Source organism: Populus euphratica, unplaced genomic scaffold, assembly GCF_000495115.2.
Source record: "Populus euphratica unplaced genomic scaffold, PopEup_1.0 scaffold26.1, whole genome shotgun sequence".
Taxonomy (NCBI): Eukaryota; Viridiplantae; Streptophyta; class Magnoliopsida; order Malpighiales; family Salicaceae; genus Populus; species Populus euphratica.
In genome coordinates this window covers 677,660-695,314 of record NW_011499896.1, presented here as the reverse complement: position 1 = coordinate 695,314, position 17,655 = coordinate 677,660, and the positions used below count along the sequence as shown (strand labels likewise).

Below are 17,655 nucleotides of genomic sequence, written 5' to 3'. Positions count from 1 at the left end.
AACTTGTCCAAACAACATATAAATATATTCATAAAAGTTTATTGCAAATAAAACATAAACACCGGACCTTTTCTTCAATTTGCAAATGGGTGTGAGACAAATATGATACTGTCACTGTGATCAACCAGCTTTTTTTAAAAAAAAAAAACACATCTTTTATATTTATTTTCATTAGACCATCTCATAAATAAAATCTTTTATATTGACTCTTAAAAGTCGGGTTTTGCTCAAAAGCAATAAACCAAAACTAGACTAGACTCTCTTTTTTTCAGTTTTCTAATAATTTTTTTTTTCTCAATTGAATTTCTTTTTCCACTTTTATTGATTTTTTGGTTTTTTTCTCACCTTACTCAGCTCCATGTCAAGCTTTATTTTCCTTTCTTTTCTTTGCTTCGTAAACTGCATTCGTTGCGCAAAGACATGTACGAGAGAGAGAGAGAGAGAGAGGGAGGAGATGGTTGCGAGTTGATGGGACAGTGCAGGTCGTAACTGGGAGCAGGCTTTGTTGCCACGCACTAGACACCAGACAGTGCAGTGTATTTTTTGCCTTCCGGTTAAGCTTTTGTGGATGCTGCTGTGGTGCCATACTTTTATGTCATTTAATTCTAACTTCCATTTAAAACGACAGAGCTAAACTTCAGAACCTGAACCAGCTTATGATTGGGAACTTAAAAGAAAGAACGATGCCCCTGGTAGCCAGCCACTAGCACTACATTCTAGCTAAAAAAAACTAGCATTGAGGTCGTGACATGTATATTTTGTTCGAATCCCACAACACTCTCATCACCCCAATCTTCTGTTCAGCTTCATAAAATGACATGCCTGTGGTTTCGGATGGGTATGGAAGCCTCACCCATTTCTCAGTCTTGAGCTCTGTAACATCCACGACACACATCTCTGATTCCTCCAATATCCTTCCATACCATTTGCCTTGCACTTGATATACCTTTCCCTTACCAATCTCTTCTCCTTGCCCGTCTACAAGCACAACAAACTGCCCTGGCTTGCACTGAACAAATTCTGAAGCACCAATGTCAACGAAGTCTGCTAATCCTATCCCAGCCTCGGGATCTCCAAACACACCAATTTCTGATGTGTTTTGAAGGCCTTTTGCACTCAATGTGGTGTTGTCTTCACTGGGGCTCTCAGGCGTGTCCTGCCGCTGTACTTGTCCAACTTGTTTTTCTGGAAATGTATTATCAACCTCCATTGGTGCACGGACATCCTTGCCTGCACGAGCTAACCTTGCTTTGCGATTGTTGAGCCTGTGGTAGCACAGAAATTGACAAACTCGTTAGACGCATAACAAAGTCCAAGCCTATCCAATTGAACTTCTGTGGTACGGTAAAGAAACACCTATTTCCAGTTTTGACCTGCCATCCAGGCACCGTCTATCCAGAAAATCAGGAGGCATGTATAATGACATACTGATTGAAAAATCAACTTCATATAATGAGCAAATGGAAAAAACTCTCAAATGAGTACAAGTATAAAACTGAAAAGCCAGAAGTAATTTCTCTAGAAAAATAAGAAGGAAAAAAAAGAAGGTTGAAACCAAGAATGCCAGTAGAAACAACAAAAATTAGTAACTGCATGTGTAGCAGTAACAGAAGATTTTGCAAGTGTCCTAGAATTAGCATTTAACACACCTCAATCTTTTCAGAGTTTGCATCAATAAATCTTGTAACCCAATATGTGAAAAATAAAATGTCCTTTTACCAAGTGTTCATGGACACCTGTGGTTTACTCCTATCCTGTATAAGAAGCTTGCCATGAAAACATTGCAGAGAGAATCAAATTTTAAAACCTAAATGAAGAGACATTTCAGTAATAACTGAATTGTGCAATTATATCCTATTATGCAACATTAACAACTAAAAGAAGGGTAATGTAAGCGTTCACATAAAAAATCTTTTCTGGGAAATGGCTATATCAGGCATCTATTTACAAGTCCAGTTGACACAAATAATTCGAATTTATCCATGTACACACCATCCTCTTTTAAGCATTTTCAGTAATGCCACATTTCATAGCCAAGAAGTTCCTTGAATGTAAACTTTTTATCCTTCCACAAGCCATATTAGTTATCACGAGAGTATAACCTGGAGAAGGGATACATTCTTAAACCATGGAGAAGGTGAGACTTCCTTACCAATTTTTCAGTTGTGAAGGTGTAACTTCTGATCCCTGGGAAACACAATAAACTTGTTAAGCCAAAAAGAAAGAAAGAAAGAAAGAAATTTTTTTAAAAAAATTACAGGTGATGTGTTGGGGACACATGAATAGAACTAACTTACATAATGAATGATACAAGGAGCATTTTACTTACATTAAGACTCAATTTATCTGCCCATGACTGCAACGCTGCGGCATTTCGCTGCATCTCAGGTTCATCTAGTAGGGCTTTCTCCATAAGTGTGATTTGATAGTCATTCATAATAGTCCGCTTCCTTTTTCTTGGCTGCTTTTCTTCAAAATGGGGACTTTCAACTTTCTCACCACCACAAACTCCCTGACAACCATTTCGTTTTATATGCTCACTTGATTTTAGGAAGTCACCATTCACTACTTGACCTGCATAAGTCTTCCCTCTAGTGGAACTTGTATCTGAACCACTTGTTTCAACAGTATGAGCATCTCTATCAATCTCTCTTAAAACATCAGATACACATGCACCAGATTTAGCTTTGTCTTCCTTAATTGCATCTTCTGCTTGATTCCTATTTTTGAAACTAGGCTTCTCCTCTTCTTGGATAGCTGAATTCTCTGACATTTCCTCTTTTTGGATATCTGTCCTGTGGTAAAGATGTGAAGGTTCCTTCATCACCATAGGTGATCTGTATGCCCCAGTGCTTTGAGCTTCCTACGAGGAATCAAATTTGTTTGCAAGAGACAGTGTAGGATTTGAAGAGAAAATCAACACCAAGAACACTTAAAATGCCTTCCTCAGAAACCACAATGATATAATGGATCTTAAAATTTTGACCTTCAATAAAATATGCAATAACTTCTAAAGTTTCAATAATTATATGATTTTAAAAAATATGCTGTGGCTCAGTTCTAAACTTTAATTTGGATTTCTGTCAAGTTATCCCTTTGTCACCAATAGCAAGGCCAGAAAATTATTTTGGTGGGGTTAATTGATAACTTATGCCACATCAAAATACATATTTTGATACACAAATCTTGGTAAACTCTCAATATATCCAAAACAATTAACTAAAAATAATTGTTAATGAAACGGTGTACTATTCTATGAAGTGAGTGATGATAATAAATGAGTTTGATTGGATTATCATGAAAAGCATGGAGAGCTCAAGAGCAGAAGCAAAATAATTAATATGAGTAATAGAGAACGTAAATGCCATGGGAGAAAAGAGATAGATGCAATGCGTAATAGAGAACATATTACATGGGAGACGAAATATGAGCAACGAGAGAAGTTGAGCAACATCAATTGTAATGTAAAGAGATCATTAGTGGAGAATCATACAAATGAACACCAAGCAACACTTCCTCTTTATGTGTATATTGAATAGACTACTTTTTTTTAATAGCATTTCATTTTTGTAGCTACTTGGATGTAATTCACAAAGCTTAAACCTGATAATTTCCTAACTTCTTACATAAAAGTATAAAGTTGAATCCACTTACATGTATCTTTTTTTCTGTTTAGTTAATGCATAGAGTTCAATTTAGACAAAATAAATAAGGTAAGTACTATCATACCTATATTTTCATAGTTTATTAATTTAAAAGGGTCTATTGACCCCATTATCATTTTCTTGGCCCTGCCTATGTTTGTCACCTTGATGACCCTCCAAATATTACAGCCAGTAATAGAACCACACATCAGATTTTTAAAAAACCAAGCTTCGATGTCAAATGCCACATCATCATACTAATGTAATGGATAATTGTGACAAAAATAAATGAACTTGTATTTAAAAAACAAAAGATGTTAACCTGAAGATGCTCATCAATAGTAAGTCTAGAGAACTTATCCAAAGATATTGACCTCTCAGATTTGATATCCTGAAATTTTTTCAGCTGCAAAATGTTAGCACATTTAAATTGTGAGGGACATGAAAAAGGAAGTTGGAGCAGAGAGAACAAAAACACTATTAATTATTGAAGGACAAAACCTTACTTGAACTTGGTTTTCTTCAAAATCAGTAGGATTAATCAGTGATTGTAACTGGTTAAAGAATACCCTTCAATAAAAATTTCAATGAAGAAAGTAAGCTATCTGTATCACTGGAATTCACATAGACGGTATCGTATGCATATATATACATGCACAATGTATACACCCCATATGTGAACTACAAATTGTTAAAAGAATATATATATAAACCTACATGACATTCCAGCACCAAAAAGACATTTAAAGTAACATACAACAACTATCCACAACTAGCTAATGAAACTAAAATCCTCAACTTCACTGGCATTACAACATGTGCTATCTTAGTTGGCATTACAACTAGCTCCTGGTTGTGCTATCTTACTGTTTTTGCTAGACATTCCTGCAGGTTAACACATTTCTCTTTTTAATTTGAGGATATAGAGATGATGCAGTGCAAGAAGAAAGTTTACATCAATAAATTCGGTTAATTTTCAGATTGTCATTATTTATAATTCTTATGTTATTCAGGAACTTAATCTATTTCTTTTTCAATATTCAGTATCAATTAGGAGCTCTATTATAATGATTTCTTTTGTTTGCTATTTCGTTTAGAATTCCTATTTCGTATTAAATGTTAGGGCTTTTAGTGTACCCATATAAACACAGATATTATCTATTTAAAGAAGGGAGAAATAGAACGTGTGGATTTTCTTTTAATTTGTGGATTTCAAGAACTCTAGTTTCTTGTAAATTTAAGAAACACCCGTTATATATTTCATGGGTTCCAGGCCCTTTTCCCATACTTTGTCTTCTTCTCTACATTAATTGGTTTCAGATAATCCTTTCCCATGTCATTTCTGCTTCCAATCCAAGTATTGTACTTATTCTGAATTTCAGACCTTTTCACCATGCTTAAGATCTGACAAACCAATGGTGAAGGTGTTGGACAACATTTATGTGATGCAGAGCAAATGCAGTTACCAATAACGTTCAAAAGTTATGGTCTACTGAGGGGAAACCTATCTAACATCTAAGAACCTCTATCCTAACAATGTAGTGCTGATTATAGCAAAAGCTGTCCAGAAGTATTCAAGGATGTTGCTATTCTTTAAAATTAAGCACAAAAAAGGAAAACAGCAGCACTTGTTGCAAAACATCCTAAAAAATTATAGGAAGAAAGTAGTGTGGTTGATGTTTAACTCACCTTAACAGCTGTACATCCTCCTCATTCAAAAAGTTAGGAATTAGAGACTCTGCATGACTTAACAACGAACCTACACATGCAAGTTACTCATAAGAGACCCCACTGACTTTTATACATCATGTCTATCAAGAAAATCATAGGAGACTAATACTTACGAAGGTTCCTGCAAACTGTTACGGCTCTTAGAGCACCAGAAGTAAAGGAAAACCCAGGCAATGATTTAGATGGGTCCATCCGCATGCACTCCAGAAACTTATGAAGGAACAAGTTTCTTTCCTGCTCTGTGGATTAGAATGAAACATTGAATTACACAATCCATTCAGAAGCCAACAGATCAATCGTGATGAATATTTACAAAGATTGTGAGAGAAGATTCACCTTCACATATGTTTGGAACAAAACAGTGGAGGTTGGCAATTAGCTTCACAAATAATGAAGTTCTTTGATGTGCATACATAGCTTGGGGCATGTTACTGGGAATTAAAGTAATTTCTAAATTTATTGCATTTGATTGGTTCGCTGCTGCAAATGTGTCCAAAAACCACCCAGCTGCTGTAAATGCATCATACTCCAGAGTACCATCTTCTTCTCTTGGTGGAAATTCAGAAGAACACCAAATTGATAAAAAATCTCCATGAGGGAGCGAAAATATAGCAGTCAGAACTTTGGTCTGTGGGGCATATTGACATTTGAAAATAGAAGAGGAAAGTCATGAATCTCTCTTCATGGCAGATGCTTTAAAGCATGATGAGTTGAAAAGACACAGCATAACATAATTACACATATGTTGCAGTGACTGGAAAGATTTTAACAGCAGAGTACAACAATGAATTTTTTTGTACATTAGGTGGTATATATCTAAAATTTTAATGTCTTTCAGAGTACCTGGGCAATATGGTGTACAAAAGTTACTCAAAACAATTTAGCAGAAGTAGCATGGTGGAACTAAGTGAGTATCATGCCTAAGAGTCCAAATGATGAACTTACAAAGCATGTTGTGATATAAGATCTAAAATTTGAATCATCTGAGAAGATATCAGCCAGACGCATAGCATTGAGTCGCAAAAGCCCCATGGGAAAAGTTCTGTCTGAACATGGACTAAGATGATTGGGATCTTTGCTAAGTGCAGCCTTCAGTAATTCAAGAATCTACATGAAAAACTATATTAATAGCAAGCATGGTAAAACTAGGCTTCAAAATGAAACAAAGAATATTGGAAACAGTGGGTTGAGGCAAATTTGGTTTGAGGATCACCAATAAATGACACTGGCCAATATCTCTCCTGCAAAATAGATCTTTGTTCAAGATTACTGCTGGTGGAAAGAGATTATCAACTTTTCAAAATGCTTTGGTTTAGCAGATGTGTCAGGTAAAACAAATATAATTAGCGTTCCATCAGCCTGCCTCTCCACATCAAAAACCACTACATGTGCTAGCACATTTATTAAACTAACCTCTAATACTACAGACTTTGCCAAATCAAGGCTCCATGGAGAGCTTGCAACCTCATCAAGGTAAGAAATGCTTTCTGCTTCACACAGATGCAATAGCTGGAAAAAAACATATGATCAAACAGAAGAAGAAATCAAGGATATTTAGACAAATAAGGGAATAAGAAGTTAAACTCGATTATGATGCAGCTTAAGCCTTGCCACTGCATTAAAACTTACAATCGATAACACTTTAGCCTTCAGTCTAGATACTGCAGCTACAACTGTGAAAGAATCTACTAAAGGAGGTGTGATGTTTAACTTCAAGATGGCCTGGGCCAGAAAAAGAACACCTCCCCTTCCACATAGTTCCTGGAATAATATTATACACAGATATTTTACCAAAAAATGAAAATGATGAACAGAAAATAAGAATATTAAACGTGAGATGTTCACTTTGATAATAAACGGAGACTTATTGCTTGTATGGATACCATTGTCAAGATCATTGATGCATATACAAGTTATAAATTATAGTTACCCTAATGCAATGTTACACAATCAAAATGTTAGTCCAGAAAATCTCCATGTTTCTCCCACTCACTTTCCTGCTTTTTCACCACATGCAATCACATTAACTAGATACTTCTTCTGATTTGGTTCAGCAAGAAGTATTTCCCCATCTTATGTAAAACACATAGAAAAACATTGAAGCTGGCATCTCCTGGCATACAACGTTAACCCAAACATATAGAATAAGATGGTTCTATTTTAGAAACCTTGTTCCTAAGAAGGCGCTCGCGAAACATCTTTTGCTGGCACAATGACTGAAGAGTCTGTAAAGAAGCCTCACATTGTTGGCAGATATAGTTAACTATTTGTTCAGCTGTTGGACTTTTCGCATGAAGACCAGTATATTGATCTGATAGCTTGACCTGAAGAAATCTAATGGCTACATGAACAGCTCCAAAAGCTGCATCCATAAATATGTCAACCTATATGAGAAAATTCATTATCAGAAAGTCCATAAATGTCTCTGCCTGCAGAGCTCAAAATAAAATGATAATATGACCACAAGTAGTTGATGAAAATGAATATAATAGATCAAAGAATAAAAACAAGAGAAACAAAAGAAGATGCAATATTAGGTGGCTCATCTTTACTCATTTTAACAATCAAGTGCGATCATCTTTATTATTGTTCAAATAGATTTTTCAACTCTGAATTTTGTACGATCAAGTTCAAATGTTGATGCGTATTAGCATAAGTCTTGCATGTCTAATAACAAATGACCTGGAATCAAACCCGTCACACATGGAATACACGTGACCCCATCGCCAAGGTGATCTTTTTGAGGGAAGCATCCCTCCAATCAACCCATTAAAATTATTTTATATAAAATTTAAAACTTTTTTATTTAATAAAAATATAAACTTATTCACAGATTGCCCAAATAAAATTCTTGGAACCCACAAAATAAAGACTGAGATGTTTTTTTTTATCATAAAACATTGTGATGTCATCAAGAACAATAAACCAGAGTTGGTCATAACCAAGGCTCTAAACACAAATAAATGAAAGCCCCTTATCAAAGTATTCAAGAAAGCCCCTTATCATTGCACATCTATTGAGTCAAGAAACATAGAACTTCCTCCAACCAAATGCTATGATGCTCAAATTCCCTGCATATTTATAAAGTACAAGGGCTGCCCCATTCCATGAATTTGGAAAACCACAAAGGGTACTCCATGAAACCCAATCTATTATCGTCCAAAGTAATTTTGGATTACAAATATTCCAAAACCATTCCAATTAAAACCCAACTTAAATCACTGGTAACACTTAGAGGGTATTTAAGATTATGTTAGCGGTTACTTTTCAAAGTATTTTTCATTCAGAAATGAATCAAAATAATTTTTTTCATTTAAAAAAAATATTTTTAACATCAGCACATCGAAACGATTTGAAAAAAAAAATTGAAGTAAAGAAAAATAAAATAAAAATCAATTTTTTTTAAAACGCAAAAACAAATGAGGTCTTAAAAAACTCAAATCTCACCACAGATTCATAAAAAAAAACCACCCCTGCCTTCAACATACACCTACGCTTGCAAAGAGCCTCAAGAACAGTATGGTCACTGATGTTTGCTCCATCTCCTCCAGCTCCTCAATCTCCCTGCTGCTGCCACAGCAACCATGGTCACTGTTGCACTGTTGCAGGTGTGACAGCACCATTTCCATCAAAAACCTCTAAAATATAGAATAAAAGGTTGTGACAGCAACCTGCAGATAGATGGTTGTGAGTTTATAGGTTCAATATTTTATGGTGATTTTGTAGGTTGAGATGGTGGATTGGGATAGTGGTTACAATTTGAGTAGTTTGTTCTTGGGCTTTATGGTTATTGGCAGTGGAAATGTGGTGGTAATGGGTATAATTGAGGTTTCAATTGTGACGATGGTCGTGGTGAGAGTGCAAGAACAATGGTGGCGTGGTGTAGGTGTTAGTGAAAAAGGAAAGGACAGATTTGATTTTAGCTCAGTTTCCCAACATCTCAAAGCCTAAATTAATGGGAAAAAAGGTATCTGGTCAGTAGGAGGGAAAAAATTCCCTCCCAAACAATAACCTTGAGAACACACGTAACTTGGGCATTCTGGCCTCACTGGTGGTGTGCTGATTCCATGTCACTTCTTAATGGACACATAGGACACTTAACTGACATCCACATTTGACTTGATTATGTGAAATTTAGAAATTGAAAGATCTATTATAACAAAATTAAAGATCACGCACTTGATTGCTAAAACTAGTAAAGTTAAAGCACTAAATATCTCATTTTCTCAAAAGAAAAGAAAAAAAAAAAAAGGGCTTTGCAGTGATCCCATGAAAATAGTCAACCCATTGCTCTTAAATATCCATTTAAACAAATCATGTGGAAAATTTGTACCTTGGGGTGAGCAAGCAATACTTGAACAAGATCTTGCCATTGCAAAGATATACATCCTGACAATAAATGCAGACTGGATGCTACAAGTGCTGAATGCACAAGTAACAAAGAGCATGAATTAAGGTTTTCCTACATCACAAAAACAACCCTGGTAAACTTGAAGAGTTTGGGAAGTAAACCATCAGAAGAAAGTATTAATGAATACCTGTCTATAACCACTAAGAACAATCAGTAAATAAAACACCAGATCCAGCAGCTGCTCTGATACTTTAACATCATCAAGCAAAACCTGTATATATACCAAAAGAGCATTCGAGAGAAATACATTTTACTTCTAGATATCGTTCCCAAATTCTTACAAACATAAATATCTGATGGTGAAAATAACACATCACAGTTGCCCAATAATAAACAAAGAGAATGATAGTTTACAGAACAATGGGTAGCATCCAAATACAAGTCCATTTAAAGATAAATAATTACAGATACTGACAACAAAGAACACAATGCCACAACTAGTTTAAAGTAACTTCCAAATGCGAGTACTTAGAATAGCTTCAGCATTACAAAGAAAAACCAAGCAGATGCACAAAAGACTTCAATATTTGATCCAAGGATTCATCTCTTAAAGTAAAGTAATAGGGAGACGGAGGAACTTATTTTGAGTTAAATTTAAAATAGTGACCATCCCTACAATTTGTCAAGGTTCACAAGCACAACAAAGCCTGACTTTAAATACATGTCTAAACATTTTCGATTGATGTGTCCAAATCCATTTGCTAAGCAAAACAGACAACAAAACTGATGATACATAAAAATAATAATAAAGACTAGGCAATGATTGATAAAAGCAACCTGCTCAAGTTTACTGTTCCGAGGTCCTAGATCACACAAGGAATGCAGAAGCCGAATCCCGCACAACAAATATCTCAACAGCGATTCATCTCTATCAGATGACATAAGCACTGCAATAAGGTGTAAAGGAAGGAAGCCTGCCAGTTTTTCCACATCAATCTGAAAAATAATGTGATTTAAGATGCAAGATGATGTAAAATAAGAAAGCATAAGTGTGATGATGATGAGCTTGTTTCCTAACCTTTGTCGTTGATCCCTTTTCAGAATGAAAGTGAATTGTAAAATTTTCAGAGTCCCTTAACAATTTGTTAAGCTCCTGAGAGCTAAGACCGTGTAACTCTTTCACTGCTGAAATTAAATCAATGACCTGTTCATAAAAGCAGATACTTGTCCATGTTAGAAAGAGGGAGTGACTAGAGAGAAACAAAAATGAACACAAAACACAGTTGAATAATTAAACAATGAAACTGATAAAATGGTCAGTCATGTTAAGCAGACATTAAAGGAACTCAACACACAAAAATAAAGTGAAAAAATAAAATGAAACAGAAGAGTTGGATGATTGAAAAAATAAAAATGATGAAACAAGTGAATTTCGGAGATGATTTTGCCATTATCCATCCAAAAGCAAATAAAAACCACAAAAAAAAAAACCTGAGTTAACAATGCTCACTTGTTCAGCCATAGACAGTTCTTCCTTAGCAAGCCTCATGCTAGAGCCAAGACAAGAAAGCTGACCAGAGAAAATAATGAACCACTGCAACCAGAACAAGAAACAGAGCATGAATGCTGACAATAATGTAATGTGCTCAAGGCTAAAAGCAGCTAAAGGAGGGGAAAGGATGAGGGCAGGCATATGAACAAAGTAGAAGCCAATTCTTCAAAGACAATGAAGAAAGAACTTATTGAAATAAATCTCCCTGAGTTTCTAACAAATAATATAATACCAGCTATTTTTGGTAGCAGACAGTGCATCTGCTCAAAAAAGTAAGAGCAAAGAAGCACCCTGGAAGGAGCAAATAATGTAAAGTTTGTAAACTTGCACTTGGTATTCCAAAATCAAACAATTTTCTTGAATTCTTATTTCAAATTTCAGTTTCACAACAGAAATTTTTTATGTTACAGCAAAGAATTACCGAGGCAGGAAAACCACCCCAAATTCTGATGTGTGTCATAGGAAACCCCTCCCCCCGTTTTTTTTTATCCAAGCAACACCACCATAGGTGAATTTCCTGGACCTATGAGTACCCAATTGACTCACGGTACGGTGAATGGGAGGCCCAAACCCAGGTAGGTGATGCAAAGATGGAACTTCTTGCACCTATCAGTGATGGGAATAGAAACCATACAGCATCTATACATTTATAGAATGTAGGAAGCTCTAACTCCTCAATTATTGGCAATGAAATCTCTAATTATTTAGGATTTAGTATTTCTTTTAATTATGTATTTAGGATTTAGTCTAAAAAGGAAAACTTAAGTTATTTGATTGTCATCTTATCATTCTGTAACTTGTTACTCCGTAATTGTGCTAGTTACAAATAATAGTGTACAATTACAGCTCAAAAAGTACACTGTCACTTTCAAAAAGTACTATTCACTTTATGACATTACAAATTATTAAGTACATTTACCTACCGAGCTATTAGAAATTTATCTTGTAATTTTATTATTTAACTAATTTCTCCATAAATCTTATAACTCTAAAAAAAATCTGATAGCTGTAAAGATTTAAGTACAGTTCTGACAGTAAAAAAAATTCCTAGTTACCTTGAAGAAGAAAAGGCCACCATTTACATCATGCAAAACTCAGAAACAGTAAAGGTATTTTGTTTCTGCATTTAAACAAAAATTATTTTTTTATTTACTTGAAATTAATATACTGATATCAAAAATAATTTTTTAAAAATAAAAAAATTATTAATATATATTTTAATACAAAAAATTATTTAAAAAATAATCACAATCATACTTTCAAATAAGCTTTAAATACTTTACTTAATGCATTGTAAACCTCATCTTATCACTTTGTAAAGATGAAGGTGCTACAATTATAACGTTTTCAAGTAACCACCACAACAAGCACCTCTTCTCAAGCAATTCTCATGCTATATTTATTATGGAAAACCATACAGCCCTATTTATTGAGTTTAAGAAATCCCAAGTCCTGAGCTTTTTGGCAATGGCAATATCAACTATTAGGAATCCCCAATTATTTAGGATTTAATAACGTTTTAATAATGCATTTAGGGTCTAACCTAAAAAGGAAGGATAACTCGCTCTATTAGAGGTCAACCTCCTCAGAACAGTTACTTTGAAGCGGTATAAACTTAAATCCATTTTCTTTTCACATTACAATTAATCAACTTTTGAAGTGGAACCCTAACAGTACAACAGTAGAATGTCTCACATGCAAGTAACTCCCAGCCACCACATGCCCGAAAAATTAAATCCAGAATTACAAGCAATATAAAAAGGAAATGTCCATTCAAATGGAAGTGGGTTTCGTTTATTTTAGACAAGATTCAAAACCCAGAAATCATAAAGTCCCTAATCACTCCCTGAACTCGATGCGGTGTCATTTTTTACTGACTGTCAAGTAACTAACTCTATGATGATCACAGAAACACAGAATCAATTGACTCTTCCACACGGCATCTTCGAATTCAAAAATGTGAAAAATCTGAAGGCATGCACTCATTATTGCGAGAGCTGAGCTGAACAAGCTATACAAATACATACATACATACATACATACATATATATATATAAAACCTAGATTTCAATTTCAAAGTGAAGTGAACGTTTAAACCCTAAAATGCTAAGGAAATAAAAAAAGGGCAGAATTGCAAGCAGAAAAAAGGAAAAATAATGTAAACGAAAAAATAAAATTCAACAACAACAGTGAATTAAGAGCTAACCTTTTGAACCGTATCAAAGAGCTAAGCGCCCACAACAAAAAAAAAAAAAAGTAGCAAAAATAAATAAATTAGCGGGATTTCTTGGTTTTGGGCGTTTGAAATTTTTTGAGGCCGTGCTGTGTGTTTGTTTATATGATTGAAGGAAAGACGGAGTGGGCTTCGTTAATAAAAACCACAGGTTTTGTTTTTTCTTGCTGGTTGAAAAATGGAAAACCACAGGATTGCTACAAGAAAAAAGTGAATCCCTTTTTTTTCTCTGATGCAGCAGGTTTGATTGTTTGCTAGATTTCTTTAGTTCCTGTTTTCTTTAACTCGGTTCAAACTTAGCACTATATATTTGAAAATATACAATTTAGTCCTTTGACCGGTCGATTTCCTATGATCGCTGTCCTTCTACAAATTCGTTGTTTTTATTTCTCATGAAGTAATGCATAGTAAAGGAAAGAATACGATGTTTTAAAATCTCATATACTCATAAATAAGATATTTTTTGTTGTTTAGATTATAAATTAATTAAATGTTTATTTAAATATTTTTTTCTTCTGAGAAAAAAAATATTTTTGATATATGTCCTTGAACATCTACAAAAATTTATTTTTTGAAAAATTTCATAATAATCTTCGTATTGTAAAATAAATAATTTTATAAATATATTTTTTAATATAGGATCTTGAGGGTAATTTAAATAGTATTTATAGTTTATGAATTTTGTTTTTTTAAAAAAAAAGAGGTTAGAGAATTATTTTATCCTATAATATTAATAAAAATATCTCTTATACATATATTAATAAAAGAGAATATATCTCTTGAATATAAAAGAAAAATATTTTTAATACATTGAGAAAATATATAATTAGTTTTAAAATGAGGCTGGACCACAAAGGGATCAAGTAAACTTCTTAGGAGTAAGCTCGAAGTGCACATCCTGAAGGGTATTGGTTTGTAGCCTGAGCCTACCATCATCCTATGTAGCCCAGGTCCACAAGATATTAGATATAGATTTAGTAATTAAACTCATTTTTATTGTAAATTTGTGCTAAAAATAAATATTTTTCTATTAAATATTAAAAAATATTGATAAATCTTAGTTTATCAATGATAAACAATCACAACCAGACAAAATGGCAAGCCATGCAAGTTTAATCAACTTTTTGGTAGTTATTTATCGTATTATTTGGTTAAAAGAAATTCTAAACTTTACATATATATTTTTTTATTTTCTCGTAACCATACGATAGTTTGCTCTAAAATGTGAATTGGATAGTGATGTTTGTCAATACAGATCAACTTTATTTTTGTAGCTTTAAATTAATTTTTTAAGTGTTTTTAGATTATTTTGATGTATTGGTATTAAAAATAAAATTAAAAAATATATATTATTATAATATATTTTCAAACAAAAAATATTTTAAAAAAATAACATCTATGACGCTTATAAACGCACATCAATATATTGAAATTTAAAAAAGAAGAAAAAGAAAAAGAAACAATAGATGCTGTAATAAGATGATGGCCTGCAAGAAACAACAAAGGGACTAAGTTGTAGGTTTTAGAACAAAAGAAACTAAGTCACAATTACAACTGAGAGGGACTAAATAACAATTTAGTCTCAAAAGAATCCAGAATCAAGGCCCAGAGGCTGACCGTGGGCGTGGGCGTGGGCTCAGGTACAGGCCTCTCGGCATTTGTGGGTAATACAGCGTAATATTTGTGGCATTTTAGGTATTGGAAATTCAGAGGGATGGTAACCAGCTGCAAACTGCGTAGCACTATAAACCGCTGATAAACCCTAAAAAGAAAATAAAAGAAACGACAATGGCAGACCTTCTTGTAGAACAAACCCAAGAAATTATCATCTCCAAAACCTTCCCAACTAAACCAAAGCTAAAATCCAAACCGAAAACCCCATTAAAAACCCCTGAATCCAAATACTGGTCTTCCTTCAAATCCCACCAAATTTCAAACCTCATCTCCTCCATCCCTTCCATCGATTTCTCACCTATATCCCCACACCACTTTGCCGCCGCCAATTCCGCCTCCCTCAATCTCTTCTCCTCCCACACACTCTCTCCCGTCTCTACCATCTCCTCCTCCGATGTCGTCACCTCCTGCTCCTTCCGCTGCGACGGCTCCCTCATTGCCGCCTCTGATCTCTCCGGCCTTATCCGGGTATTCGATGTCAAGACACGAACGCCACTTCGTCGCCTGCGGTCCCACGCCCGCCCTGTTCGTTTTGTCAAGTACCCGTTACTAGATAAGCTCCATTTGGTGTCTGGTGGTGATGATTCTGTAGTTAAATACTGGGATGTTGCTGGAGAGAGTGTGGTTTTGGACCTGTATGGTCACAGGGACTATGTGAGATGTGGTGATTCCTCTCCAACTGATGGAGAGATGTTTGTCACTGGGTCGTATGATCACACTGTGAAGCTGTGGGATGTGAGAGTTGATAATAAAGAATCAGTTATTGAAGTGAATCATGGAAATCCTGTTGAGGATGTGATTTTTTTGCCTTCAGGCGGAATGGTTGCTACGGCAGGAGGGAATAGTGTGAAAATATGGGATTTGATTGGAGGAGGGAAGATGCTTTATTCGATGGAGAGTCATAACAAGACTGTTACTTCTATTTGTGTAGGGAAAGTAGGGAAAGAGAGTGGAGAGGAGGCTTTGCAGTATAGGATTTTGAGTGTGGCTTTAGATGGCTATATGAAGGTTTTTGATTATGCAAAAATGAAGGTTACTCATTCCATGAGGTTTCCTGCCCCACTTATGTCAATTGGATTTTCGCTGGACTGTATGACTAGGGTTATTGGGTCTTCCAATGGGATTATATTTTCCGGGAGGAGGAAGGCGAAGGAGGATGTGGGAGAGAGTAAAGTAGGGAATTTTTGGGCGCTGGGCAGTGTAGAGGAACCGCAGAGGCGGGCTTTGAGGCCAACTTATTTTAGGTATTTTCATAGGAGTCAAGGGGAGAAGCCAAATGAGGGGGATCATTTGATAATGAGGCAAAGGAAGGTGAAATTGGCTGAGCATGATAAGTTGTTGAAGAAGTTTAGGCATAAAGAAGCATTGGTTTCAGTTTTGGGTGGGAAGAATACGGAGAATGTGGTGGCTGTGATGGATGAATTAGTGGCGAGGAGGAAGTTATTGAAATGTGTTGTGAATTTGGATGATGAGGAGCTTAGTTTGTTGTTGGGCTTCTTGCACAAGCACTCGACTATGCCAAGACATTCTGGTTTGTTGACGGGGTTGACTAGAAAGGTACTCGAGATGCGGGCTGAAGATATTAGAGCTTCTGATGCATTGAAAGGTCATATTAGAAACCTTAAAAGGTCGGTTGACGAGGAGATCAGAATTCAACATTCACTACAAGAGATACAGGGTGTAATTTCTCCTTTATTGAGAATTGCTGGGAGAAGATAAAACTTGAAATGGGTTATAGTTCGTTGTGAGGTGCTCTAGTGTTATGAAATGCTGAGGTTGTCATTATTAAACCTAGGCTGAGATTGTCATTAGTGAAGTTCAGCAATTTTGTGGCATTTATGTTCTTATTTGGATTCTTTTCAAATTTTGAGATTAGTGTTGTTGTTTTAATCAGCAGTTACGTTCTTTCTCTAATTGTAATTGTGGTTACTCAAGATGGTGTTTACCCATTTTTGAATTGAAATGTCTTTCCCGTCAAATTATCTGCAGAAGAGATGGGAAAAAAACTGTGTTTCAATCCTAATTTAATATTGAAAGTGCTTTCACTGTGAGAACTACATTGTTATTTGTCCAAATGCTTGCAGTATTGTCTTGAAGCTCGCAGTTATTTTCTTTGGCTATGAACCTCTGTTGTTTTTGCATAACATGCTTTGCAGCTTTATGACTGCAATATTTTTCAGTGTGCTTTTTATTACTTCTTGGCAAGAACATATCTCATCGTATCCTTGGCATCTGAAGAAATGCTTTGTGTTCTGGTGTTTGTGCATGTTGTTTGTTGTGATGCTAAACAAGAAGCAACAGATCTATGCTCAGCGTGGGTACTGATTTGATACGGATTGTTTTTATGCGAGTCCGAGATTATTTTCTTGTCTTCCTATCTTATAATGTTGCTGTGTTTAAGCTTTGTCATGGATATTGCTGCTTGTTAGTGGGTGCTTTACTGACGATCCTCATCAATTTTAAGTGTCCT

At 35.0% G+C, this 17,655-nt stretch overlaps 2 protein-coding genes across 3 annotated transcripts; one reads left to right on the top strand and one right to left on the bottom strand.

The window, feature by feature from the left end:
• Positions 1-575: 575 nt before the first annotated feature.
• Positions 576-13,771, bottom strand: LOC105132061 (sequence-specific DNA binding transcription factor ATNDX). Of its 2 annotated transcripts, XM_011035341.1 has the most exons (18): positions 13,485-13,771; positions 11,237-11,320; positions 10,805-10,930; positions 10,564-10,722; positions 9,914-9,997; positions 9,709-9,837; positions 7,544-7,759; positions 7,005-7,136; positions 6,789-6,884; positions 6,321-6,482; positions 5,712-6,003; positions 5,489-5,614; positions 5,334-5,403; positions 4,151-4,214; positions 3,967-4,035; positions 2,330-2,863; positions 2,153-2,187; positions 576-1,265 (listed from the first exon to the last, which is right to left on the bottom strand). In XM_011035341.1, the coding sequence occupies exons 2-18, from the start codon at positions 11,273-11,275 to the stop codon at positions 731-733; spliced, it is 2,868 nt and encodes a 955-aa protein (XP_011033643.1). In that variant the 5' UTR covers positions 11,276-11,320; positions 13,485-13,771; the 3' UTR covers positions 576-730. The 2 variants fall into 2 exon arrangements, with proteins under 2 accessions (XP_011033643.1, XP_011033644.1); XM_011035342.1 differs by lacking the exons at positions 10,805-10,930; positions 11,237-11,320; positions 13,485-13,771 and having other exon boundaries at positions 609-1,265; positions 7,544-7,737.
• Positions 13,772-15,231: 1,460 nt separating this feature from the next.
• Positions 15,232-17,242, top strand: LOC105132060 (U3 small nucleolar RNA-associated protein 15 homolog). The gene has a single exon (XM_011035340.1). It carries the CDS (start codon positions 15,300-15,302, stop codon positions 16,902-16,904), a length of 1,605 nt encoding a protein of 534 aa, XP_011033642.1. The 5' UTR covers positions 15,232-15,299; the 3' UTR covers positions 16,905-17,242.
• The last annotated feature ends 413 nt before the right edge of the window (positions 17,243-17,655 follow it).

Excerpts from the sequence above, each read along its gene's own strand:
- LOC105132061 (XM_011035341.1), bottom strand. The coding sequence starts at position 11,275 with ATGAGGCTTGCTAAGGAAGAACTGTCTATGGCTGAACAA. Across the intron at positions 10,931-11,236 it reads AACTGTCTATGGCTGAACAA|GTCATTGATTTAATTTCAGC; the intron begins GTGAGCATTGTT and ends TTTTATGAACAG. Across the intron at positions 5,615-5,711 it reads TGTTCCAAACATATGTGAAG|AGCAGGAAAGAAACTTGTTC; the intron begins GTGAATCTTCTC and ends TCTAATCCACAG.
- LOC105132060 (XM_011035340.1), top strand. The coding sequence starts at position 15,300 with ATGGCAGACCTTCTTGTAGAACAAACCCAAGAAATTATCATCTCCAAA.